General features: G+C 45.8%; 1 protein-coding gene across 1 annotated transcript in view; it reads right to left on the bottom strand.

Annotated features, from left to right (window-relative positions):
* Nucleotides 1-27,494, bottom strand: part of apaf1 (apoptotic peptidase activating factor 1) — a 51,566-nt gene that overhangs the window by 11,487 nt on the left and 12,585 nt on the right. The window contains exons 13-26 of the mRNA XM_062518152.1: nt 27,087-27,213; nt 26,720-26,845; nt 26,378-26,518; nt 25,996-26,121; nt 25,322-25,474; nt 23,053-23,181; nt 22,588-22,713; nt 22,106-22,225; nt 21,089-21,214; nt 14,058-14,183; nt 11,559-11,690; nt 11,023-11,148; nt 7,816-7,941; nt 6,932-7,078 (exon numbers count right to left, since the gene is read on the bottom strand). Of these exons, the coding sequence (XP_062374136.1) occupies nt 6,932-7,078; nt 7,816-7,941; nt 11,023-11,148; nt 11,559-11,690; nt 14,058-14,183; nt 21,089-21,214; nt 22,106-22,225; nt 22,588-22,713; nt 23,053-23,181; nt 25,322-25,474; nt 25,996-26,121; nt 26,378-26,518; nt 26,720-26,845; nt 27,087-27,213 (1,831 nt within the window). The remainder of the gene's footprint in view (nt 1-6,931; nt 7,079-7,815; nt 7,942-11,022; nt 11,149-11,558; nt 11,691-14,057; nt 14,184-21,088; nt 21,215-22,105; nt 22,226-22,587; nt 22,714-23,052; nt 23,182-25,321; nt 25,475-25,995; nt 26,122-26,377; nt 26,519-26,719; nt 26,846-27,086; nt 27,214-27,494) is intronic.

Below are 27,494 nucleotides of genomic sequence, written 5' to 3'. Positions count from 1 at the left end.
ACAGAGAGAAAAAGAAGTGAGTGAAAAGGCAAACAGAAGGAAAGAGAGAGAAATAGAGAGAGAAATAGAGAGAGAAAGAAAGAAAGATGGGGAGAGAGAGAGAGAGAGAGAGAGAGAGAGCGAGTGATAAAAAGGAAGACTGATGAGAGGGGAAGCGAAGCCTGATAGCTGGAGTGTGAAGGCAGGGCGATAAGGTTGATGTTTTGGCCGCTTGCCCCCCTGCCTCACCTCCAGCCGCCACCCCGTATCCGTCAGGGAGCAGAAACGCTATCAGAGGAGACCACCACGCCAACACAGAGCAGCAGCCTGGGCTCTCCTCCTTCATAATCCACTCATCCATCACTGCTCACACACACACACACACACACGCACACACACACACACACAAAAGCATGCACACATCCACACATGCTCGCACACACACACACGCACACACACCCACACACGATGTAGACACATGATCAGAATGCTGTGAGGCCTGACAATCACACCCAAATCTGGCTGCTCAACTATGTACAGTAGTACAGAGAGTATGATTCAAGATATATAGCCTACAGGCCAAAGCATGTAAATACTCACACACACCTGCGCGCGCACACACACAGACACACGCACACGCACACAGGTACTCAAATTTATGCAGAAATTCTGCATATATCCAGGTGCACTCAATCAATACAAACGCAATCACACAGTATATACACAATCACACAGTACACACACAGAGAAATGCATACGGTAATCTAACATCCTCTCACTTCGCTCATGCAGAACCTGCCCAGAGATAAACTCAACTTGGAGAGATGCTGTTAGCTTCATTGTTAGCTGATGCTAGCTGCTGTAGCAGTGCTCTGTCTGCGCCTCATCAGGGGCTAAACTGGATTGAGACCGCACAGCTGTAACGTCAGGAGGATGTCACATTGGGCCACTCTCCCAAAGGATCCCACAGACCCTTAAGGCACTCAACAATCAGCATCATGATTGACAGGTCATTTAGCAGGTAATAATAAGGCCTGGAGGTGTGAGCTAGAAGAAGCTATAGGAAGCTGTGGATGGCCATGAGCCATAGAAATCTACAGGGAGGAAAGCCACCGGGTGGGGCGCTAAAACAGATCAAAATGCTTGACCGTGTTTATTGCTAGAGGTCAGGTCAGGCTAATGGGTGGATATGTGGATGTGATCTATGCTCACCTCAATACGACACCAGGCTGATGAAACATATGAATGCAATGATGCACAATGAAATGTGAGGAATTTAACACCCCTTTGGTCCCTCTCATACTCCGAGTCCATACCATCTGATACCATCAACCTCCTAAACATCCTCTTTCAGACGAAGCACTTGAACGTCACCTTTGTTTGTTTTTGTACCAAAAGGTGACGGGTGAAAAACCCAAATCCACAATCAGGAATTAGAACATAATATAAGAGCCAGAAAGTTGCTATGTAAAAGCATAACAGTAGGAATTGGCAATAGTGGAGCGGTTAAGCTCACATAATGAGATATAAGCAATTAAGTGCCATTACATGTCAGTAAAGACGCAGTTGTTCATCAGTCTCTATTGTGAGAACTGGTGAAAATGAAAGTGCTCATCAGGAATGCTAGAATGCTAGCTTCCAGTTCCAAGCTACAGTACAAAAGACACCAACAGAAGAAAATGTCAGTGTCCTAGTCACATAACCCACTCATAAATATCTGGTCCCCTGGTGAAAAAGATTGTTAGACAGGGCCACTGTGCTTCACAGAGGGAACGGTGCAGAGCACATGAACCCAACCTTGTTTACATCTCTCATGCTCGACCAGTCACGGGTACTGCGCCTCGGAGTTCATTCCCAGGCTGTAGGTTAATGCGAATGCGGACGGTCTGTGGCCGTGGTGTTTCACATTAGTACATGAAAAGCACTTAACAACTCGACCTCAGACATGCCGCAGTCTAAACCCTCCAACACAACCGCCATTCAGGCCAGCACTGCAAAACTACCTGCGCAGAGAATACTTCAGGAGATACGCAGACCTTTTTCATTCGGCTAACATCCCAGACACTAAACATATTATCTTTTTTTTGTTGTTATTGTTAAGCCTCTTAGATTGTAAGAATTGGATGAATGTTGCTAGCCAACATACACATATTCCTATGCCTGAGGGGTGGTTCGTCCACTGGTAGCTGAGGCGGAGTGGGTGACCAGTAATTGTAGGATTTCCAGGCTGATCTTGGCCTTATGGTGGAGCACCCTTGAGGAGGACACTTCAGCCGGTAAAGCACTCCTCACAAACCTCCCCACCGCCCCTGTGCTGCCTTCCGCCTTCCCGCCTTCCCGCCTGCCTCTTCCAGGAAGCTGAGCGAGATGCATTACCTTGGCGCAGAGCAGAGAGCCACTATGTAAATACAGTCCATTTACTGGGACTGAGCTCCGCTGCCAACGGGACCTGTAACCTCTCACACCGATTTACATGAGCGGGAGCCTCTTTAAGTCCACTTACAGGTTTTTCTGAGACATTAAGCGGTTTTGGTGGAAGCTGATAAAAGTCGCAGAGCAACTTTGCAGGTTAATGCATACGGGCCGTAAGTGGCTGGACCCTCGTTCGCCGACTGACCTTTTCGACGTCGAGTTCCTAATAAACTACGGCATTCCTGGAACTCGGAGCTCAGGCGACCTAAACAACTAAACGGTTACAGAAAATAAGCCGTAATGCGTTTAGGGCTACATTCGAGACAAGCTGCGCTGTGTGTGTGTGTGTGTGTGTGTGTGTGTGTGTGAGTGTGTTTGGGGACTGATCTAATTACGTATTTGGAGATGCTCTTGCGAGACATGTTTCTCTCAGTTGCAGAGTCTGCCATTGAAGCGGTGATGCTGCTCGCCGATAGCAATAATTGGAAAAGTAATGTTGCGGTATTGATGTTCTTGATGGTGCTGATAGTCTGCGCGGGAAAGGGTCCGGACTGCTGATTTTTAGAGCAGCGGAGGGAGGAAGTTTGGGCTTCCTCAACAGGCTACTGAAGACTGCTTTTCCCTGTGGTGAGGAATAAGGTGTGTGTGTGTGTGTGTGTGTGTGTGTGTGTGTGTGTGTGTGTGTGAGGGATAGAGAGAGATGTGTGTTATTTGTGTGTGTGTGTGTGTGTGTGTGTGTGTGTGTGTGTGTGTGTGTGTGTGTTGGCTGCAGCAAGCAAAGCTATTGTTAGTGGAGGGGAGCCTGGGTCAGCACCGCGGAGGCTACTGAGTGTGAATTACTCTGGGCTGCAGGCCTGTTTAGGGACCAGTGCTGAGACTCAGAGACAATCATTATAGGTGTGTGTGTGTGTGTGTGTGTGTGTGAAGTAAATAGGGAACAAGAGTTTTTGTTTTTTTTCACATCTTCTCTATGTGGAATGTGGGAATGTGCTTTCGTCTGTGTGTGTGTGGGGGTGGGGGGGGGTGTAGAGAGACAAATTAGTGATTTTTTCACACCTTCTCTATGTGGAATACAGGAATCCTTGTGATGGGATGTGGGGAGCGGTTTGTGTGTGTGCGTGCGTGTGTGTGTGCGCGCTTGTGTGCGTGCGTGTGTGTGTGTGTGTGTGCGCGCTCTTGTGTGCATGTTGGTTGTGGAGACAGACAGAATGATAAACTGCATTGGTGTATCACCCTGAGTAAAGGTGTAATATACTGTCTGACCTCCCCATCACTCTCTACTCTCAGATAATAACTCTAAACACACACACACACACACACCATGTAATACACACAAAGTATGAATGAAGTGTATATATGCTTGTGTGTGTGTGAGAGAGAGAGAGAGAGAGAGAGAGAGAGAGAGAGAGAGAGAGAGAGGAGGGAGGGACAGAGAGAGATGACAGGCAGAGCTCAAAGGGTCCCTCATGAAAAGATCACTACCGTAGAGACCTAACAGCATGCACACATGAAAAGGCATCAAAAATGAAAGGGAAGCTGACCTGCATGGACACACACACACACACACACACACACACACAGTATGAAGTCACATCACCTGAGCTTCTGTCAGACAGGCTGGGCAAATGACCTTCAGACTGAACTGAAAAAGCAAAGACAGCAGCATGCTGCCCTACACACACACACACACACACACACACACACACACACACACACACACACACACACACACACACACACACACACACACACACACACACACACACACACACAGCCAACTTTAATCACACACATAACCCACACCTTCCACCTCATATCAATCCATCTATCCCTCCCCCCTCTCTCTCCATCCCTTTCTCTTTCTACCTCTCCACCACTCTCTCTCTCTCTCTCTCTCTCTCCATTCTCCCCCTGTCCTCCTGGATCGATGCAACAGCAGGCTGTGACACAGCCAAACGTAATGAGTGGATATCAGAGACCACTGGCCGGCAGTCACAGATCACCTCCTCCGGCCGTCGTGTCCAGTTGGGTCTGCGGTCATATCTCATCACGGGTCAGCCCACAGTCCTGCAGGCTCCAGTGGAGAGGTGGGAGGCAGCCAATGCTCCACTACTGCTACCGTTCTACATCTTATCATCAGAGGGAGTGTGTGAGTGTGTGTGTGTGTGTGTGTGTGTGTGTGTGTGTGTGTGTGTGTGTGTGTGCGTGCGTGGTGGGGAGTATAGATCTTTAGTCAGCACATAATGCATGCATGCTGTATATGTACAGTACATGTGTACATGCATGCACGCGCACACACACATCTACGTACCCCCACACCTGCGCAGTGCGCACGCACACATACACCTGCATCCAACAAGTTCACTGAACTTGGCAGATTAACACAGTTGCCACACACACACACACACACACACACACACACACACACACACACACACACACACACACACACACACACACAAAGAGAATCTTCAATCCAATTACGGACTGGTTACAGGTAAAGCTGTTCCTGTGTTTATGAAGAGCCCTGCTGACAGGCATGGTAATGATGACTGATGAAACATTAACAGCAATATGCAGGCCTATTAATCAATCACCGCTCACAGCACTCTCAGCACAGCCCCGATAATCCATCACTGCTCATTAGAAGGATAAAAGGGCATTCATCACCACATCCACGCCTCTGAAACAACAGGGGGAACGTTTGATCTGCCACACTGATGGTGGTGCCACATATGAAACTACATTACCCAGGGTTCATTGAGGATCTCTGAACATTTTAAACGGTCCTTCTTATGCTATTTAGAACAGTTCACTGGGGGCCAAATTGAACCTGTCTGTGTCCATGTATTGATTTCACTAGTGAATACTCACTCATCTCTTCAACAAAAGGGTTCCATACAAATCATTACACAGAAGGTTCTGGAAGAAAGGATCCAATCCTCAGCATTATGTCCATCATATACCTAAAAGTAGGGGTCAATCACACTGAGACACTTCTCACTCATCAATTATGACCATTTCAAAAGGGGTCTCGCCGGAGGATTTAGAATGACGAGCTGTAGAGTTTGCTGTGCACATTCCACCCCCCCCCCTCCTCCTCCATCTCTACTGCGCTATCTGAGACATCTGTGGATGTTTGTGCTTATTGCGCGGAGAAAAAAGAAATGGTGTGGGGGAAATTGATTTTCCATTAAAAAGAACTCTGAACACAATAACCCGGAGACAGTGTAATTTCCAGTCTAATACTGTGCACTTAAAGTGAAACCATGGTCTGCATTCAAAACAGCCCCCCCCCCTCTCTCTCTCTCTCTCACTCACTAGATCATTCCAGTGATGAAATGCACAAATCCCTGCAGGGAAAGACAATCACAATGTGAAATAGAGGTGGAGAAATAACCATCACGGACGACGAATATGAACGACGAATATATGGGGAGGGGGAGGAAATTATTCACCTTCTCATATAATGCACAGCCGAGATCCTATATCACTTCCTGTTCTCATATTAACGGCTATTAAATGTCCTCACTGAAGGCTTTGCGATAAGGCTTCATATTTCTGATGATGGGGCCAAAATTGGTTTTCATAGAAGGCTACATCTCATCCTCAGTGAGCTGAAATCCATACTGGAGCGTCTGTTTTTGCGCTCCATTGTGGCAATCCACACGGAGGATTCTGCTGCATCTCGAATAAGTGGAAAAGTAATTAATTTCTGTCCAAATTAATTATTGAACGAACGACTGGTGGTGGAGGGGGAAAAAGCTTCATCCTTGAATTGGTTTTGGAGTATCTCCTGGCGTTCTAGTTTTCAAGATTTGCTTTAATATTGTGCGCAGTAAATCTATCTTCACTCTTACAGTTGGGCTTCAATTTGAGCAGCCACAAGTGAATATACAGGGAATGGATGGAATGGGAAGGAGAGAGATGGAATGAGAAAGAGAGAGGGAGAGAGAGAGAGAGAGAGACGGAGAGATGGAGAGAGAGAGAGAGAGACAGAGAGAGAGAGAGAGAGACAGAGAGAGAGAGAGAGAGAGACAGAGAGAGAGAGAGGGGGACATGGGGTGGGTGGGTTGAATGAGCAATTCCATTTCATCATTCCCAGAAAAGCCCTGCTGTTGTTTGTGCTGTCAGACCCAACCCCTCCCCACAGCCTTTGTTCCAAATACCATCGATCAGAGGAGTGCCCAACAGCCAATCAGAATACAGCTCCATCTGAACTATGTCTGACCCCAGCCTCCTGTAAAATGGCAGCTAGTCAAAGACACTTTGAAGACGCTTCCGTCAAGACAGAACCGAAAAACACACACACACACACACACTCACACACTCACACCAGAAAGGCACTGCTGTATTTATTTGTGTGAAATTTGTATTTCACACAAATGCATAATGTGAAATGCAAATGCGAGTGACGATAGGTGGTTGTGGGCGTGTGTATGGGTATGCCAGAGAGACACAGTGTGTGTGTGTGTGTGTGTGTGTGTGTGTGTGTGTGTGTGTGTGTGTGTGTGTGCGTGTGCATATGTCTGTCTCTCACCTTGATGTACCCTCCAGTGGAGACCAGCACCTTGCTGTCGGGGGAGAAGTGCAGATCCGTCACCCAGCCTCCATGCTGGGAGTCCATGGCATCCTTATTGCCACGGCAACAGATCCTCAGCAGGCTTCCGTCCAGCATGTTCCACAGCTGAGAGGAGACGTTCATTTCATCATCATCAGCACCACCACCACCACCACAATGCAACACACACACACACACACACACACACACACACACACACACACAGTGTAAACAGGGCCATACATTCACTCTCATAATATTGACACGTTGTGAAAAGGCAAACAGCACTGGTGTGTGCTATATGCATCCGTGAGAGGCACACTGGGATCTGCGACTGACATGAGTGAGCGGGATTGGTTGCAGGGCTGCAGGAGAGAGAGAGCCTGGTGCTTACAGCTCTTGACATAAATCCAGCAATCTCCAAGGATGTGGTGAAATCTCACTGCAGTGCTCAAGGAAGAGATGAGGAGGCAGCAACAGTGTGTGTGTGAGTGTGTGTGTGTAAGAGAGTGTCTATGTTTGCATATCTGAATGGTGTGCTCATGTGTAAGGAGTTTGTGTGTGTGTGTGTGAGTGAGTGAGAGAGAGAGTGAGTGTGTGTGCGTTTGTTTGTTTGTTTGTTTGTTTGTTTATTTATTTTCTGCCCCTGAGGCCAGACATTTAGTGTTGGCAGAGTGATGACTGTTGCCTCAGGCTCTGTCTCTTTCCCTCATTCACTCAACACACACACACACACACACACACACACACACAGGTCTGAGAGAAGTTCGTAGATTATAGACAGACACTCAACATGTTTCTATAATCTGGGCGTAGCCTAGATAGAGACACACAATTGAAAGTTTTAAAAAAATCTTTCTTACGCGGATTTCTCCGTCGTCATCACCGGTTGCCAGGCGCTGGTTGTCACCGGAGAAGCGGCAGCTGCGGACGCAGTCCTTGTGCCCGTTCAGGGTGTGGACCAGCTCCCAGGATTCACAGCTCCACACCTGAGGGCAAAGGTCAGGGGTGAAAGGTCATGATGGGGCCAAGAGACTGTACTGCAACTAGTGTGCTCCCCTCCAATGGGACATACAGCACACGACATGTGTGTGCTGTCCTGTACTGTTGGTACAGTAATCTCCGGTGTACTAGCCACATTGTGTATAAGCCGCAGGACAGTGTTTTATGCTAATTAAAAGAAACAAAACCATATTAATATCTTAGTAACTGCCCCCGTGTATTAGCCTCATATCATAGCTGAAGAAATTCAGCAAAATCGATGTATAAGCCGCGGCTAATAGTTGGGAGATTATTGTTTAATTGTTGTTGTTTAACTGAACAACTGCAAAGTCATGACTGACTGACCAAAGTGCAAAGATGCATGAACTGAAGCTACGGTGTGGTGCACGGGAGCACTGGACTGACCCGACCAAACTGACCTATTGATCGCGCTCATCAGATCGAATTAGCGAATGGACGTTGCCTTGTTACTAACTTAGCTTTAGACTCTCCTCTAAGTCACCAAGTCTCTCGGTGCTGCCACAGGAAGAAAATGGCCGCCTCTTAAAGCAACTGAATATGGGATGTGAGTGTACTGTAGGCTTATCTCTCACGTCATATCTCACATCAGCATTCTCTCACTTCTTTTCTACCCCTCCCTGTCTCCCCCTCTCCTTCCTTTCACGCCTTCCTCTGCCTTCACAAACGACGTCTCACACTTTCATTTCTAATCAGTTAATTTTCTCTTTCACTCTTCTTCTTTCCAATCACCATCAGCATTATTACCTATTCCCTCTTTCCTGATATTACCCCTCACTTGCTCATTCTCTCTCTGTGTGTGTGTGTGTGTGTGTGTGTGTGAGACGGCTGACTGACAGCGGTGGACATGGAGAGTGTAATTACTGGGCTCATTTGCTAGAGTCCTAATTACTGCGCATCTCCATCTGAAGGGTGAGTAACAGCCCCAATCACCAGAGACTCACCAAAAGGCTTTTATGGACACACAACCTGTGTGTGTGTGTGTGTGTGTGTGTGTGTGTGTGTGAGAGAGAGCGTGAACGTGCGTGCATCTGTGTCTGTGAGTGTGTGTGTATGAGCGTGCGTGTGTCTGTGTGTGTGAGCGTGTCTGTTAGTGTGTGTTTATGTCTGCATTTTTGAGTGTGTGTGTGTGTGTGTGTCAGTGTGTCTGTTAGTGTGTGTTTGTGTCTGCATATATCTGTGTGTATGTAAGTGCGCCAGTCAATTTGTGTTAATGTGCTAGTGTGCGAGCATGCTTTCGTGTGTGTGTGTGTGTGTGAGCACATGTTTCTGAGTGCTTCTGTGTTATGGAAATAAATAGTGTGTATTCTCATGAAGGACAGCCAGCTATTCTAATTCAGATGCACAAGGTTAGCACACAATTGAGACCTACAATACCAATTAGCCAGCAGTAGCGCATGGCAATGAACGGAGTACAAATCTGAGTGTGTGTGTCTGTGTGTCTGTGTGTCTGTGTGTCTGTGTGTCTGTGTGTCTGTGTGTCTGTGTGTCTGTGTGTCTGTGTGTCTGTGTGTCTGTGTGTCTGTGTCTGTGTGTGTGCATGCGTTTGTGTGTGTGTGTGTATGTGTGCGCGTGTGTGTGTGTGTCTGTGTCTGTGTGTCTGTGTCTCTGTGGGTGTCTGTGTGTGCGTGCGTGTGTGTGTGTGTATGTATGTGTGTGTGTGTGTGTGTGTGTGTATGTGTGTGTGTATGTGTGTGCGTATGTGTGTGCATGTGTGTGTGTGTGTGTGTGTGTGTGTGTGTGTGTGTGTGTGTGTGTGTGTAGCACCTGTACAAGGACCGAAGTTATAACTGCAGATGCTACGTAAGGGATAATGTACAGAACGCTGATCATTATTGGGAAAATAAGTCCCAACAGGGCCAACCGGACCCTGATGCCCCAGTCGATGGGTCTTGCTTCGCCCCGAAGGGACTTCTTTTCCCAATAATGACCGCCGTTCTCTACGTTAGCCTGTTTATTGTACAGCTACTTGCCAAAACAAAACAAACAAAAAACCCACTGTCTCTTTACATTTATTTGTTACCAAATATATGTCAGCAACACAGCTGATCATCTGCGAACCCATTTTCCATGACAACGGATATATATTATATAAAATGATCAGACCTCCGAACGCATACTGTACAGCAGTATGAAGAGGCGTGTAATAAATAAAATACCTGCAGCACCAGGCTCCTATAGTGCATACAGTACTAGGACAGAGTTAAGAATGTTTGTCCTCATACAGAAACCATATTAAAACAAACAAACAAAAATCCCCCCATTCATTTTCATACATTTTTGAAGACGCTCCAGGGAGCCACCAGGGTGGCGCTAAAGAGCCCCATGCGGTTCTAGAGCCGCAGGTTGCCGACCCCTGCTCTAATAGAACACACACACACACACACACACACACACACACACACACACACACACACACACACACACACACACACACACACACACACACACACACACACACACACACACACACACACACACACACACACACACACACACACACACACACACACACACACACACACACACACACACAGTATGCAGGTGACCTCTGCAAGGACACGTGTCTCATGAGAATATAAGACTCTGACACATGATAGAAAACTGTGCAAATATCTCATCCATCTACCAGTCATTCAATCTCACTCTATTCCTCCTCTCTCTCCCTCTCTCTCTCTCTCTCAGCAGTCATTACCACCATCGCTTTTCTCCGGTGACACGAGACATCTCTAATGAAGTCCCTGCCAGCCATCAGCCCTTTGACAGGGGATTTATTTGTCCAGCATGTGCAAAGTAATTTTTGAAGGTGGGGAGGTCTCTCTCCCTCTCTCTCTCTGTCTGTCTCTCTATCTCTCTCTCGGTCTCTCTCCCTCTCTCTCTCTGTCTCTCTATCTCTCTCTCGGTCTCTCAAAAAATTTAAAATTCAAAAGTTGCTTTATTGGCATGACAAATGAAAACTTGTATTGCCAAAGCAATTGGTACATGTAAAGGTAAGACATAACAACAATTACAAGACAATTACTCTCTCTCTCTCTCTCTCAGCACCTCACCTTTGCGGTCATGTCGGCGGACGTGGTGGCGAACCTCCGTCCGTCAGAGGAGACATCGCAGGCCAGGATGGCTCCTTGGTGACCGGTGACGTCCTGCAGTTTCTCCCCCGTGTCCATGTCCCACACCTCAGAGAACAGCCAACAGAGACTTTATGTGCCGTGAAGGATTTACACGAGACAATAACAGGCTGAATGACAGTGGATGCATCTCGTTAATAGTTGTGTGTGGGGGGAAGTCGCAGCACAGCAATCCGAACGGTCAGAATAGACACACACTCTTAAAATGAATGTGTTGAAAACAACACATCTCTGTGTCCAGATAGGGACAACACAGTTTGTTTTATTTCCAACACATTGCTTTTGGTATTTGTTACACAGTATGTGTTGAAAATAACACAGCTTGTGTTGTCTTTTTTTAACACATCTCTGTGTCCAGATAGGGATAACACAGTTTTGTATGCAGTATTATAAGAAGTCTGTGAAGGAGCTTGAGAAGGGAGTTAGACGGCATGTGTGTTGACCACACTATGTGTTACCTTGACGGTTCCGTCAAAAGACCACGAGAGAAGACCTGGAGAGGAAGACGAGGAGGGAAGAAGAGAGAACCTCCTGACCGACTCGGTGTGTCCCTTCAGAACCAGACATTCCCCTGTTTGCCACCTCCACACCTGCAGGGGGGGACATACAGTCAGTGAGTCAAGCATGTCTTTAACATCACTGTGTACTTATAAAAGACCAGTGGAAGCATGTGAGAAACTTAGATACATTAGGGCTTTTCAATAAATTGCAACACAGGGAACACCGTTTGGACTAAAGGACCACCAGTGAATAAAAATTAATACATTCGATAACATTTCAAAAACGTTATTAAAAATGTATGGTCAGAGGCCACCAGTACAGTTTTCACTAGTGGAAAACTCTTCTATATTTTACTTCACTATTGCCAGTCCTTCCCTGTTTTGAACTCATTTTTCAAATTCCAATTTCTAAGGATCCAAAGCATTCAAACTTCAATGGTTGTGTTTTTCAAAAGTTCAAAAGTTTTTTTTAAAATATACCAGATTCACTTTAATGTTTAGGAGGGGTTAGAAAGTAGGCCACTCTTAACTTCTGAGCTACTAGGCTACTCATGAACAGTTTGTGTGATCCAATCCCAAAGGCGGATATCCCGGTTTCAGAAAGTAAAAGTCTTGCCATACAGTATATTCTTTCTACCTGTGCACTCCACACAGATGACATCGCTAATTATCTGATCTACCTGGCTGCTAATTAGGATGAGCTGGTTTAATTAAACACTTGGCAGCACTTTTACTTTCTGAACCTGGAATGTCTGCCTCTGCCAAATCCAAAGTACATCTTTAGTAGGCATGCAATAGTGCAATAGTATGCACTTAGTACAGTAGGTAAACAACATGTCTTGAAAATAAGCCAACGAGTCTAATCCCAAGTAATTAGAAAGTTGAAGCCTGGATGACCAAGAGATGAGCTTGTGGTCTGACCACACATGAAGAGAAGGGTCATATTCAATCCTGCTGTTTTTAACATTAAAGATAGACGTCTGAAGAGTAGACGAGAAAAACACATTATCTTCCCTGCCAACCAAATACAAATAACAAGTTAAGTACAGTCTCCAAAGATGTCCCTAAAAATCCAAACAGCCCAATTTGCCTTAGATCCATGACAGAGCCTCTAGGAGAGACTATGTGTGGCTGAGGACAAATCAGGATGGCGAGACTGCCGGGTTTCACGGGCGTGTTAAATCAACCCAACATCAAAGGACTCAGCTGGCCGCATCGGTCATCTCACTAAGGTGTGCTATATCTGGCAGGGAAAAAGGACAGGATTGGACTGGACTTGACTTGTGCAGAGAGACACCCCAACCACTGGCTTCCATGGAGCTTTCAGCCCCTTGCTCTGATCAAGAAGTGATAGGAGCCATGTCGGGAGTACAGTAGTACAGTACTGACCTCTCATTACAATACACATACAATGTAGTGTTACCTACTTTTAAATTGTTTACTGCTCATTTTAACTATTGTATTGTTGCTGTGTGTAAGTTGCTTTGGACAAACGTGACTACTAAATACCATACCATTAACTATAACCATAACCATGCTTATGAAGATCCGTGATCGTATCCGGCCTGAAGTCACCTTCCAGATCCACTCCTCATCTCTCTCCAACTAATTTCCTGTCTATCTTCACTACGCTTTCAGTAAAAGATAAAATGGCCTAAAATATAACTCTTAAAAAACATATTATGAAGCAATACCCGGTTATGGATGGGAACAACAAAGGATCTGACAGGAGGCTAGTGACAGCAACATCATCCTAACAGGCCTGAAGGTATATTATGTAAACAGACACAGTGTATACATCATCAATCTCTGTTGACAACATTTGAATATGTTTGAGTGACTGTCAGTGTGTACAGTACGTGTAGGTGGGGGAGAGAGGGAGAGAGAGAGAGAGAGAGAGAGAGAGAGAGAGAGAGAGAGAGACACACACACACACACAGGGACAGACAGACAGAGACAGTGAGAGCGAGTAAGAATATTAATGTGTATTTGTGTTGGGATGAGTGTGTGTATAAGAGTATGGGTGAGTCAAGAGAGAAAGAGAGAGAAAGAACATTTGTGTGTGTGTGTGTGTGTGTGTGTTTGGGAGGGCTCTTGGTGCAGCCGTGTGGAACACTGCAGAGGTGCTGAAGGGCACAGAAGCGGAACAGCCCAAAAACACACTCAACACTTTCCCTACTGACCAACCTGTCAGCACAGCCATGGGGGGGGAGAGAGAGAAGGAGAGAGATGATGGAGAGAAATAGTGAGGAAGATGAGATTAAAGAACGAGAGAGAGTGAAAATCAAAAAGAAAATGAAAGGCCGTGTCAGCAGTATCATAAAGAGACAGGCGGAGAAGGACAGATAGAGAGAGAGAGAGAGAGAAAGGCCCCAGATAAGAGAAAAAGAAGGATGTGAAGAATGACAGGGAGGACAAGAGAGCGAGAGAAAGAGCGAAAGAGAGAAATGGACCCACCCTGATGGTAGTGTCCTCTGAGGAGGTGATCAGCTGCTGTCCATCTTCGGTGAACTGACAGTGGAAGACGGTTCTAGTGTGACCTGAGAGAGTCGCCAGGGTCTGTCCAGAAGGAACTGCCAGCACCTGAGAGAGAGAGAGAGAGAGAGAGAGAAAGAGTGAGAGTTATTTAACCCAAGATAATTTAGCAATTTTCCTTTGAATTTAGAGTTAACTGAAATCTATAAGTTTCCTTTAATTTTAGAATACTTTAAAGCTGAAAGCTATAAGTTTCCTTTTTTAACCAAAGATAATCTAGACATACATATGTTTAACTTATTTCTGAGTAGATATTTGAATTTAAGACCATACTTTGAATTTAAGACCATACTCAACACTAGGCAACACAGGCAACACTACTCTTCTACTGTAAGTCATACCAATAAAGCTCATTTGAATTTGAATTTGAGAGAGAGAGAGAGAGACAGAGAGAGAGAGAGAGAGAGAGAGAGAGAGAGAGAGAGAGAGAGAGAGAGAGAGAGAGAGAGAGAGCCAAAGACAAGCCAAACCAGTCATACCCTGTTTAGGAACATTAGCACTTTACACAGTGCTACTGATGAGCAGGGCAAGGCAAGACAAGGCAAGTTTACTTCAATAGCACACTTCATACACCAAGGCAATTCAACATGCTTTATAAAAAATAAAAGCAAAAGGAACATTCCAAAGGCAATTTAAGAGTACAAAATGAGTATGAGTAAAAGTAATGGCCTATGCAGATTACACACATTTTTTTTTGTCTTCCACGGTGGTCTTTTACGATTGACGACCGTGTCAGACTAGACGATCAGAGAACCACAAATTATTGCTGGATAATGGTCGGAAGATTGGACACAAACACATTATAAGATCAAGTAGCCTATCTATCATAGCCTTCTCGTTCATCATAGTGTCAGTTTCAAAGAGTCCTAATCTGACATTATAGACTTTTGGTCATAGAGTCGTGGTATGCTGCAGACAATAAATCGCCGGTCGTTCCTCCTTCGGTGTCTTTTCATATTCGGGTGCGACACTGGAAATTTGTCAGCTATGACAAAACTGTAGCAAAATCGGGGCCATAGGCCATAAATGTAAAATGAACAACTGCTTAAAAAAGCAGAGCATTTTCCAGTCACACTGATAGCATAGAATAAACCAAATGTGCTGGTTAAGATCCAAACAGTGTTAAGGAACTATACATCAGTGATTAAAAAAAACCCCAAATGATTGTCTGTACATGGTGCAAGATCATTCTGTAATACCACGATAACGCGTCAGGATAAACGAACATAAACTCAACAGGTGGAAGAACACACTTTATCCTATTTAGATTTCTATCTGCGGGCCACACTGTGCCGTAGACAAACTTTAGAGCAAGGTCAGACATAAGACAACAGCCTCATCACCACCTCCAGCAGGACAGGATGGGGAGGGGACAGGACACACAGATGGACACGATGGCTTCAGTGTCCCCAAAAATCTGCTGCCGCATTAAGGAGAACAAGAACGCAGCCAATCAGAACGGCATGTGAGGACAGAGAGAGAGAGGGAGAGAGGGAGAGAGAGAGTGAGTGAGAGAGGGAGAGAGAGAGACAGAGAGAGAGCAAGCGATTGAGTGAGAGAGAGAGACAGAGATGGGTGGAACTAGGAATGACAATGATAAGGCACATCAAAAAAACATCTAGCCTGTCTGAGCGCGATTGATTAGGCCTGTTTCAGAGCAAAGCTCAACGCTTTGTGTGAGATAGTGCCAGTCAAGGACTACAGAGCCAAGGATTTCAGAGGACACACACACACACACACACACACACACACACAATAAAGAAAAAAGCTATTTCAGATAAAAGTTGGCAATCTACACTCACTAGTGCCGAAGTGCTATTTTGAGTTCAAACACAATGGCTGACTGTTAAACAGCGCTTGAAAGCACAACGTTCAGCTGACTGCCAAAGACATGCGAGCGGAAGAGCTGCTTGAATACTGACTATGTACACAAACACACTTAAGACCTAGTACCAATGCCCCCTCTGCTTATTACACTGTTATAAAGCATTTACTACACATCAACTAGTCTTCATTCAACAGTTATTTACTAAGTAGTGCTATACACCGAGACAATATACGCTTAATTAAGTAAATCTTCATCATTACAAGTACGCAGTGACTGACTGTGCACCATGTTCTACTATGGGTACAAAGTTACTGATACCAAAGATCCTTAAGGCGGAGCAAGATACGTCGTCGTAGTTTATGTCTATGGGCGCAAAACGGGGATCACTTCCTCTGCATAAAGGGGGTGTGTCATGCGTGTCATGTCCATAGACTTCAATGGAACAGCTCTGCATAAAGGGGGATTTTGCCCCCCCTCCCTCTTGCGATTCGGGTTCCAGGAAGTGGCTTCTCATGAAGTATCTTGCTCCGCCCTTAATGATCTTTGCTGATACCGTGATTAAGAAACGGAAACGTCCAAATCGTCCAACAAACCACACCTTGGTCAGCTCTTTCAGTAAATCATACTCTAGGACAGTGTTTCTCAACCGGGGTGCCGCGGCACCCTGGGGTGCCTTGTGGCCTCCTCAGGGGTGCCGCAGAAACGTGTCTGACACTAGGCTAATCAAATAAAAAAAAAAAAAAAGCATAATTTTGGAATCTTTCCTCTAGTCTAGCTTTATCACGTAGATAAGTAAATTGCGGCCACACATCAGAGAAAATAGATATTTCTTTCTAACCCTGAAGCTGCAATCCGTAGCCTGTATGACGTCTATAAATTGGTTACTTTTGTTTACAGCGTGCGATATCGGATGAGTTGTCAAGTCATAGCGTTATTGTGTAGCGGTTAATAGCAACATGGACAGGTTTTTGAAAATAATATCTGAACCTGGGCCCTCAACATCATCTCCTCTTCATTGTGTGGTTATTCAGTGAAGGAGGTAGGCCTAGAGACCGTCAGCAAGGGCTTTGGTTTGCTGGGCAGATATTGACAAATGCGGCCGTGCTGTCTGCTCTGCATGCGGAGGAGTGTACTGTTTTTACACCGGGAGTATGGAGGAGGCTAACCAGCAGCATGTTAGAAAGATGCAAAACTGTTAAGTGCCATTAGGGCGCTTTATACACGTAATACTTCTCTCGATCATCACTGGCAAGTGCAGAATTTTTCCACGATTGCATTCATATGGTGTGGTTCCAACATTACGGCCAAATGACTCGGTCAGCAGCAGGAAAAGAACATGAAAACGGCCCGAGAAACGTCAGTATGATAACAATTATGCTACCTCACGTTCGGATTCAAGTACAGAGAGCGCCCTAGAGCTGTGGACCAGGAGCTACGTGTGTGTCTGTCATCCATTCCTGCGAGAATAGAGCGGCTGTATTCATCCTTGCAGGCCCAAGTCTCTCACTGAGTGTAAGTCACACTCCTGTGTGTGTGTGTGTGTGTGTGTTCACCTATGAGTTTAAGAAAAGTTTGGGGTGCCTTGAGATTTTTCAATCGTGTAAAGGGTGCCGCGACTGAAAAAAGGTTGAGAAACACTGCTCTAGGAAAGCATTCATTCGAAATCCAGTCCTACATTTTATTCACCACTAACTTCAGAGTAGAGCCTACAAAAGAGCCATGCTCTCTTATTCTGCAGTGCAAGTTTTCTTTCAGTTCTTAACAGAGCAGTAGACAAGCACTTTCAGCCAGACATACCAGCACCTGTCGGGCAAATGCAAACAGGCACTCAGAACAGGGCAAGTAGGGTGGACCTGAAACAGAGACGCACTTTATGCTCGACATGGCAGGCCTGCGGCGAGCTGCTCCGTTAGCGTTTAGACATGCAGGCTTCTGTTCACAGCGAATGGGTCGCATCGCTGCTGAAGCTAACAGTGAAGCTAACGCTAGCAGTCAGCTCAGTCCTCGGATCTCACGGCGTGGCCTTACCTGACCACAACCTTGCTGTGAAATATGAAGAGTTCCTGAGAACGGTACGGGGAAAGAAAAAAATAGCCTGGAGGTCTGTTATTCAGACAGTGGAGAGGTCTGTGGACATTAGAGGAGAGGAGAGGAGTATTTTCTATTGAACTGAAGGCTGCTGCTGTTTGTTGTTGTCTGGGTCCTGCTATGATGGCACTTGGGGAGGCTTCTAGAAGGCTGTGTTTTGTCTGGGTTGGGGATCAAAGGTGGAAAAGTAAACAAGAGAAGTGGAGGTGAGGCAAACGTAAAAAGTTCTCTGACCACCTACAGTACTTACCGTCCGGAGTCCCTGTATTTCTTTGAAATCAGCTCAGATGGAAATCACTGAATGAACTACTGAATGTTTCAGTCACATGCTAACACACACAGACACACACACACACACACACACACACACACACACACACACAGACACAGACACCATTCACAGGTGTAATTGCAGTGCCTGACCAAATGGCTATTCTTATCACTGATGAGGGTGCTCTTTTAGTGCCACCCTATGTGTGCGCACACACACACACACACACACAAAACAACACAAACACAAATGCGCACACACACACACACACACACAAGAGCGTACATGCTCAACCTCTATCTCTCTCTCTTTCACACAGACTCTCTTTTTTTCACACATATCACACACTTATTCTCTCTCTCTCTCTCTCTCTCTCTCTCTCTCTCTCTCTCTCTGGTACCTGTACTGTGCCTGTCTCTAGCCCTAGCGCTAGCACAAAGGCCCTGTGGTGGCTCAGCATCTGTAGAGCCCTCCTGCTGACGCTCCTCAGAAACTGACTAGCCGTGAGCCTCTCTGCCTGTGACAAAACAATGTATGGGTCAGAACACGCTCTCTCACACACACACACACACACACACGCACGCACGCAAGCACACACACGGCTGTGCACTGTGCAACAAAGCACATTAAAATTATATAAATAAATAAAATGCACTAACAATATGCCTACCGTAATAACATTGTCTGTAGCTTTCAACACACTTCCACACACTTTTGTGCAACTTTTGTTGCCACTAGTTTCCGTAATCCTTTAATTCATTAACAATAACAATGGAACGTCATAGAATTCATCAATCTTCCAAATTAGATCAGTATCAACAAGTTATCGCACTCGGATTCTGAGCCAATTATCTCCCATGATGCACCTCTGCTCAGAGGGCTAATCCAGTGGCCTTGGTACAGCAGCAGATGTGGTGCATTCTGACTAACTGCCAGAGCAACACTGCCTCCTGCTGGTGACCATGACCGGAGTAGCCAAACAGGGTAGTGCAGAGTAAACACAAAACCTCAGTGGAAAACTCACTGTTCGCAATTAGTTTTTATATGAATAACTAAATACGTAAATAAATATACAGTGAATTGGCACTGTTTTGGACATTTCCATGATTTTGTTTTATAATTTTTCGTTTCTGAGCACCATAGCTTTGCTTCTTTTATCTGCCATTTTTTCACTTTATATTATCAACTCTCCTGTCCATACACTTTATTGTCTTAATGTATTCTCCTGATTCTACATTACCATCTCTTTATCCCCCTCCCCTCTCCGCCTCTCCTCTCATCAGAACAGTGAGGTCAGGTGAATTGAGGAAGACAGGTAGACTCCAGTGGCATCCACAGAGGAGAGGTAATTAATATCAATTAATCTGGTGGCTGGACAGGGTTAAAGGGGGGACTTCATTAATTTGGACGGGTGCGGATGAATCCCCTAAAACATCCCCACAGACACACATACACACACACACCTTTCTATCGACACACATACACCTTTCCTACACACACACACACACACACACACACACACACACACACACACACCACCTGAGGATGCACCCCAGCCATCTGTCAGCAGTGATGTCAGTGTCGCAGAGAGAGCAGCCAGGACATGGAGATACAACCACTAACAGCTAACAGCTCATTAATCAGAGAGAGAGAGAGAGAGAGAGAGAGAGAGAGAGAGAGAGAGAGAGAGAGAAGACAGGGCAAAGAAAACATGGAGGGAAAGAACAGGAAGAGATATGAGGGTTGCAAAACAGGTAAAGAGAGAGAGAGAGAGAAACAAAATACCATGAGTTAGTGAGACAGGGGTAGAGAGAGAGAGAGAGAGAAAGAAAGATAAAGAAAAAGAGAGAGCGAGAGGGAGAGAGAGATCGAGAGAGAAACACAAGCTGTTGTTGGTGTCACCCTGATGCGTCTCTCAGGAGAGCCACGGAGAGCCACACAAAACATCCTCAAGCAAGGTGACAATTATTTTTACCCACAGCCCACCACAGGCCACCACAGCCCACCACAGGCCAGCACAGCCCAGCACAGGCCAGCACAGGCCAGCACAGCCCAGCACAGGCCACCACAGGCCACCACAGGCCAGCACAGCACAGGCCACCACAGCCCACCACAGGCCAGCACAGGCCAGCACAGGCCAGCTCCACCCTGCCTGACCTCCCTCTCTGGAGCACGGAGAACCAGAGAGAAGTGAACCGGACATGCATTTGGAAAGTCTATGAAGGAGACAATGGTAGCAGAAAACTATAGGAGTTCTCGTTCAAGCATTCAGTTCAGTTGTGATGATTTTATCTTTCAAAATGTGCCTGCGCGGTAGACCAACAGTAGGTAACACAGCTCGATCGGGTACGAATGTTCATCAAAACGTTTAACTGGAATTAAACTGAAAATGGATTTTGAAATGGGTGAACTGTAGGTCTAGAAATGCGTACTTGTGTTTAATGTAGGAATTATTCTCCTCTTTATCAATTATCAACAGACTGGGCACACATTTAGTGCTAATGGGGTACCCGATTATTTGAGGACTGATGAAAAGGGTCACATTTCTGATCACAACAACAAAGCTACATGATGCATTGCTAGGCGTTCTGAGCATAGAGTGTTCTGAGCATGCAGCATCACTACTGACAGACACAATTGAGTCTATTAGAAGTCCACACATCAAAATGAGCTTGAAGACATTATTTTAAAGTAAAATATGCAAGTGTACATGCTTTGTGTGTGTGTGTGTGTGTGTGTGTGTGTGTGTGTGTGTGTGTGTTTTACCTTCACAACTCCATCCTCTCTACCCAGGGCTGCAGCAGCATGCTGTCTGCAGATGGAGGTGCAGCGGATTCTGGACTCCTGCTCCTCTGACTCAAACACTACAGAACCTGTGGGCCCGCTCAGCACCTGCACACACACACACACACACACACACACACACACACACACACACACACACACACACACACACACACACACACACACACACACACACACACACACACACACACACACACACACACACACACACACACACACACACACACACACACACACACACACACACACAGAGGTTAAGGCCCTGTGTCCACCAATCGTGTTTTTTTTGTGCTGACAGCACCCTCAGCCTCCTTTTCTCAGTGCTTCGGTCAGCGCTTGTTGCGAGGTTACGAGGTTTCCCCCCCTCTTCAATTTTGACTGCTCGTCGAGACAGAAGTGACATTGACGAGCCCAGCGCTGTTCTGAAAGTTGAACAGATGTCAGCGCTCTGAGTGCTGCGGAAAAAAGGATCAGCCGAGGGCACTGACTGAGCGCTGTGAACGCTGAACTTCATAGAGCTTGTATTGAAGATTGCAGCCGTCGGCGCAAAAAAACGCAATTGGTGGACACAGGGCCTAGAGAAGATGCTTGTGCAACGTTAGAACATCATTCATCCAAACAGTACCTACACACACACACACACACACACGCACACACACACACTTGACAATTACAGTATGCATACTCTTACACGCAAATACACTAGTCATCATGACTGAATGTCCTATGGCTTGTCCGATGATGCATATTAATAAGCTGTCCAGCTGTCATTCAAACGTTTGGATAGTGCTCATGATCTCACTGTAATTGAGTAATTAGCCATACCAGCGTTGGAGTTTAGCATCTGTCATTTCACATTAATTCCTCTGAGAAGCTAAGGCTTATTAAGGAGGCCTCATCAGTTGCTTAATCACAGGTGCAGTGTGTTAGCTGTATATCTGGGATAATTTGTTTGCTTTCACAGGTTCATTCGCGTACCTGGAGACGGTTGCGGTTGTCGGCGGTGACCAATGTGATGTCACCGTTGGTGAAGAGCACGTCAGAGTCCCTCTTGAGGGAGGCGGCGGACGAGGTGTGAACCTTCTTAGTCTCCCACAGCTGCAGGGAGTGAGAAAACACACACACACACACACACCTGAGTCAATAGCACCTCTGATAGCAGAAGAAGCAGAGAGGGGGAGAGCCAGGATAGCACCCAGGATAATGAGTGAGGGAGATATGTGTATGTGTGTGTGTGTGTGTGTGTGTGTGTGTGTGTGTGTGTGTGTGTGTGTGTGTGTGTGTGTGTGTGTGTGAGTGCATGCATGTACGTGTGTGTGTGTGTGAGTGCATGCATGTACGTGTGTGTGTGTGTGTGTGTGTGTGTGTGCGCATGTCCGTGTATCTGTGTGTGTGTGTGTGTGTGTGTGTGTGTGTGTGTGTGTGTGTGAGCATGCATGTACGTGTGTGTGTGTGTGTACCCTGATGGTCTGGTCATCGGAGCAGGAGAGGAGTTGTGATCCATCAGGAGAGAACTGCACACAGCGCACCCAGCTCAGGTGACCACTGCAGTCTGCCATCTTCTTATTGGACTCAAAATCCCACAGCTACCACACACACACACACACACAACACACACAACACACACACAGTTAAAACAATGAAAGGACGCTAATGCTTCCAAATATAAGCATGTCCTTTACTGTAGTGTATTTACAAAGTTAGGCTAGAATTAGAAAAGGTAGCATGGACCAAACCCCAAATCCAACCCCCACTAACAACTCTATCCATGTCAAACAGAACACAGGCTTAAACAGAGTAACTGAGGCCATGGGGGCCTCAATGATGATGCTCTGATACAAAAAATAATGACATATGAGATACTTTTGTGCATCAAATGCTATCCTTAGTGACACACACACACACACACACACACACGTACGTACCTCCACGGCATAGTGTGACAGTGCGATGGCCAGCAGCTGGCTACTGGGGCAGGCGTGGCAGAACTGGACGGTGCTCATCCGACTGGTCCGGATCTCACACACCAGGTCTGCACTGGCCACGTCAAACACCTACAGTACACACACACACACGCACACACACCAAAATGAACACATCAGTCATGCGCACCGAGTCAAATCAGTCAATTCAATAAATGAGCCATCAATCACACCTAATCAATGAATGAGAAAAACCAATCAGTTACAACCAATAAACTTAATTTCCCTTTCAGGTTATTTTTCAATTAACCTCTCCATCACAGCTCCATCTGTAATCAACAGTAGCTAATGGGGCGAGGGATCGCTTTTGACAGCTATGATGGACATGCACATGTCAATACTCTCCTGACAGACTGTTGGCATTCCATTACATTACATTACATTACATGCCAGTGGATGAGAAAGTCGCTAACACTGTCTAGCTCGTGTCTAGATCCTGTTGCATTTGGGGCTACATTTCTCTTTTTGGCTGGGATAAGAAGACGGTGGGGATAAGAAGGACTTAGTCTTAAGGCATGTAATAGCACTAGTGTGTGTGTGTGTGTGTGTGTGTGTGTGTGTGTGTGTGTGTGTGTGTGTGTGTGTGTGTGTGTGTGTGTGTGTGTGTGTGTGTGTGTGTGTGTGTGTGTGTGTGTGTGTGTGTGGGTGTGGGTGTGGGTGTGGTGTTAGGATGTACTGTAATAATACCTATTAGCAGTAGGGATCACTGCCTGAGCGGTTATGCTGGCCAGTATTAAAAAGGAACATCTGTACGGGCTAAGAGTGCTTGCTGAACCATGAATTACAGCTGCACATAGAGACACAGACACAAAGACACACACACACACACACACACACACACACACACACACCTAACAAACAAGATACTCAGATAATCACACATGTAAACTGGCCCACGCGTATTTAAGAAACGCATACACAAACAAATCCATCCACATTGTCACCAAAAACATCACAGTCACTGTACTTGTTGTTTAGTCACTTGCTGTGAGCCACTGTCTCACAGTGAGTTGACTTTTATCTGACCTTGGACGACAGATTTGTCCCTCTTTCTTTTAAAATATTTTTGACTTGATCTGCAGCTGCTGCTGGGTAGATACTGTAGTGTATAGTATACCGAAAATATGTTTTCCATTTAAGAAAAAAGTACTTTGCCACAAGGGGCAGTGCAATCTATTTCCACAGGTGCCTTATGCTAGTTCAGTACGGACGTGTCAGAGTTGGAACAGAGTCCAGGCAACAGTATATCTCAAAAGCTCCAGGAGCAGCAGTGGGCCCCACAAAAAACAGGTGAACAGAAAAAAATACCAAAGAAAACTTCAGAAGCACAACAGCAGAGACGGTTTATAAAGCGAGACGATTCATATGAGGGTAAATTCTGGTTTCATTGTGACGCAACTGCCATTTAGGAGGCAAACGGAGGTATTTATATGGGAGAAATAATTTTACACCTTTCTAAACCAATTATTTCGTCACTGGATACGCCCCTTTAGGAGGCAGGAAGTGCTGCTATTTTGTTCCATTGAAAACCCCCTTTATGATTCATCTTAGTAACTATACGATCTTTGACAACAGTGTGCTGGGCTGGCTTATCCCCACGCCTTAGCACTGTATGCCTGACACAACAGGATGAGAACGCAAACTCTGCAGGATGCATTTTCAAACACCCTCCCACACACACACAAGCAAAAACCATTAACAAAAAGGCTTGGTATCTTCACACACACACACACACACACACACACACACACACACACACACACACACACACACACACACACACACACACACACACACACACACACACACACACACACACACACACACACACACACACACACACACACACACACACACACACACACACACACACACACACACACACACACACACACACACACACACACACACACACACACACACACACACACACACACAACTCTCTTCACACCTAACACACGTCTCTCTCTGTAAGGGACGTGGTCACTCATCCCACGCAAACAAGTGTCACTAACACAAGACAGAAGGTATACATGCCAACTCACTTACAATATCACACACACACACACAAACAAGAAAATCCAGGACATACGCACACAGCCGCATACATACAAATAGAGACACACAAACACAGAAAAAGACGCAAACATAAACACATACACACTCACACACAGAAACATACACACATACACGGAAACACACAGACACTCACAAAGACGGCGTTCTTAGCAGCACAGATGATGCGAGTGCCGTTGGCAGACCATGTGCTGCACGTAACCATGACGCCCGTATCCTGGTCCGTCTCTGGGAAGTAGTCACTCACGGTGATGGACTTCCACTCATTCGCTGAGGATACCTCAAAGATCTGCAGATCAGAGTCAGAAGTCACAATGGATAATTTCTACAATACCGAAATCAGCCACTGGAGGGCACCATTTCACCTTCAAATGTACAGTCTTTCAGCTCGACTATACACAGCAATGGAAACTACACCATCAGTCTAAACCATTTAAAGGATACATTTCTATAAATGTAACAACTACAATAGCTCTGTTTAGGCAAATCAACCAGGATCAGAACACACACATACACCCCTGAGGATAAATGGCACCTTTGAGAGAGAGAGAGTTTTTCCTAAAACAGATATTGTATCTGTTGTATTGTCATATGTCTGCTTTGGCAACACTTCATGTCTGAGTCATGCCAATAAAGCTCCTTTGAATTTGAATTTGAATTTGAGAGAGAGAGAGAGAAAGAAAGAAAGAAAGAAAGAAAGAAAGAAACTATACACACATGCACAATTTAAATCAATACAATGAAAAAGGGTGTTTTTGGAGTGGATGGCGCTGAGTGGCGGAGGGGGAGAGCAGAGCAGGAGGTGCCCACCTTGAGAGTGCCGTCACTGGAGGAAGTGGCAAGGTACTTATCATCAGGGGAGAAGCAGCAGTGGTTGACCGCATCGTCATGTCCAAACATAGTGTTCTGCGAAGACGCCTTATTTAGGTTCCACAGCTGTAGGGGGAATGAAGGAGAGAGAGAGAGAGAGAGAAAGAAAGAGAGAGAAAGAAAGACAGAGAGATGGTGAGAGAAAGGGTGAGAGGATTATAAAACCATTCTCTAATCTTCTCTCACACACAAAACACACATAAAAAGATATAACATTAAAATCACCAGCTGGCAAAAAGAGACAGGAGAGACCATTTAAGGAGGAGAGTCATTTAAGGAGGTCACAGGAGTGCAAATGGCCATGTTGAGATGGCGCTCTTGCCTTGGTGCTCATGAACTTGTCATTGGAGCAGGTGGCCAGCAGGAGGCGGTGTCGCGTGTTGGTGAACTGACAGTGGTTGATCTGCTCGTCATACTCCTCATCAAACGCCCTCTTCAGGGTCCCTTGGTCCGCATTCCACACCTAGAGACAACACACACACACCCACACAGATGGATGAACAGACACAGAGAGAGAGAGAGAGAGAGAGAGAGAGAGATAGACAGAATAAGTGACACATCAATGGTCATCAGAAGTTCTCTAATGTAGTCGTAAATACTGCTTAAGATACGACACATGAACTGCATATCACATGGCACTATAGTGCAGAGCAGCAGACGGCACCTTGATCTTGCGGTCGCTGGAGCAGGTGGCGATGAGACGGTCATCAGGGGAGAAGGCACAGCACACCACCTCCTCATCGCCGGCCTGGATCTCCAGCAGCTTCTCCCCACTGCTGCTCTTAAACACCTATCACACACACACACACAGAGAGAGAGAGAGAGAGAGAGAGAGAGAGAGAGAGAGAGAGAGAGAGAGAGAGAACATCACAAGTCAACACAACACCTCAAAAGACTTCTCTACACCAATTCTCTAAAACACATATCTCCCACTCTTTTGCTCTCTCTCTCACACACACACACACACACACTCTCATTCCGTACAGTATATGAATGAATGGGAGAAAGGAAGAAAAAAAAGTGTCCTCTACCCGCAGGTCCTTGCTCTCCCCACAGGAGGCGATCTTGCTGCCGTCGTGGGAGAAGCACGCGAAGTAGACCACTCCCTGGTGGGGCTGCAGCACCAACCGAGACAGACTCTCCAGGCTATTCTTATTCCTGAACAACACACAACACCATCATCACAACATCCTGACACAACCGAGACAGACTCTCCAGGCTATTCTTATTCCTGAACAACACACAACACCATCATCACAACACCATCCTGACACCATCACAAAGAGTAATCAAGACAATGTGAAAGAGCTGTCCATGGTAGCGCTAGAAAAACAAATGAACCAGCAATGACATACACTGTGTTTACTGTACTAGGCTGAACAATAGAGGAACCATGACCGTTGCATAGAACGAATAGTTGTCGAACATGATGAACATGA

Source organism: Sardina pilchardus, chromosome 17, assembly GCF_963854185.1.
Source record: "Sardina pilchardus chromosome 17, fSarPil1.1, whole genome shotgun sequence".
NCBI lineage: Eukaryota > Metazoa > Chordata > Actinopteri > Clupeiformes > Clupeidae > Sardina > Sardina pilchardus.
The sequence above is the reverse complement of the archived record's forward strand: the minus strand, read 5'-3'. Positions and strand labels throughout refer to the sequence as shown.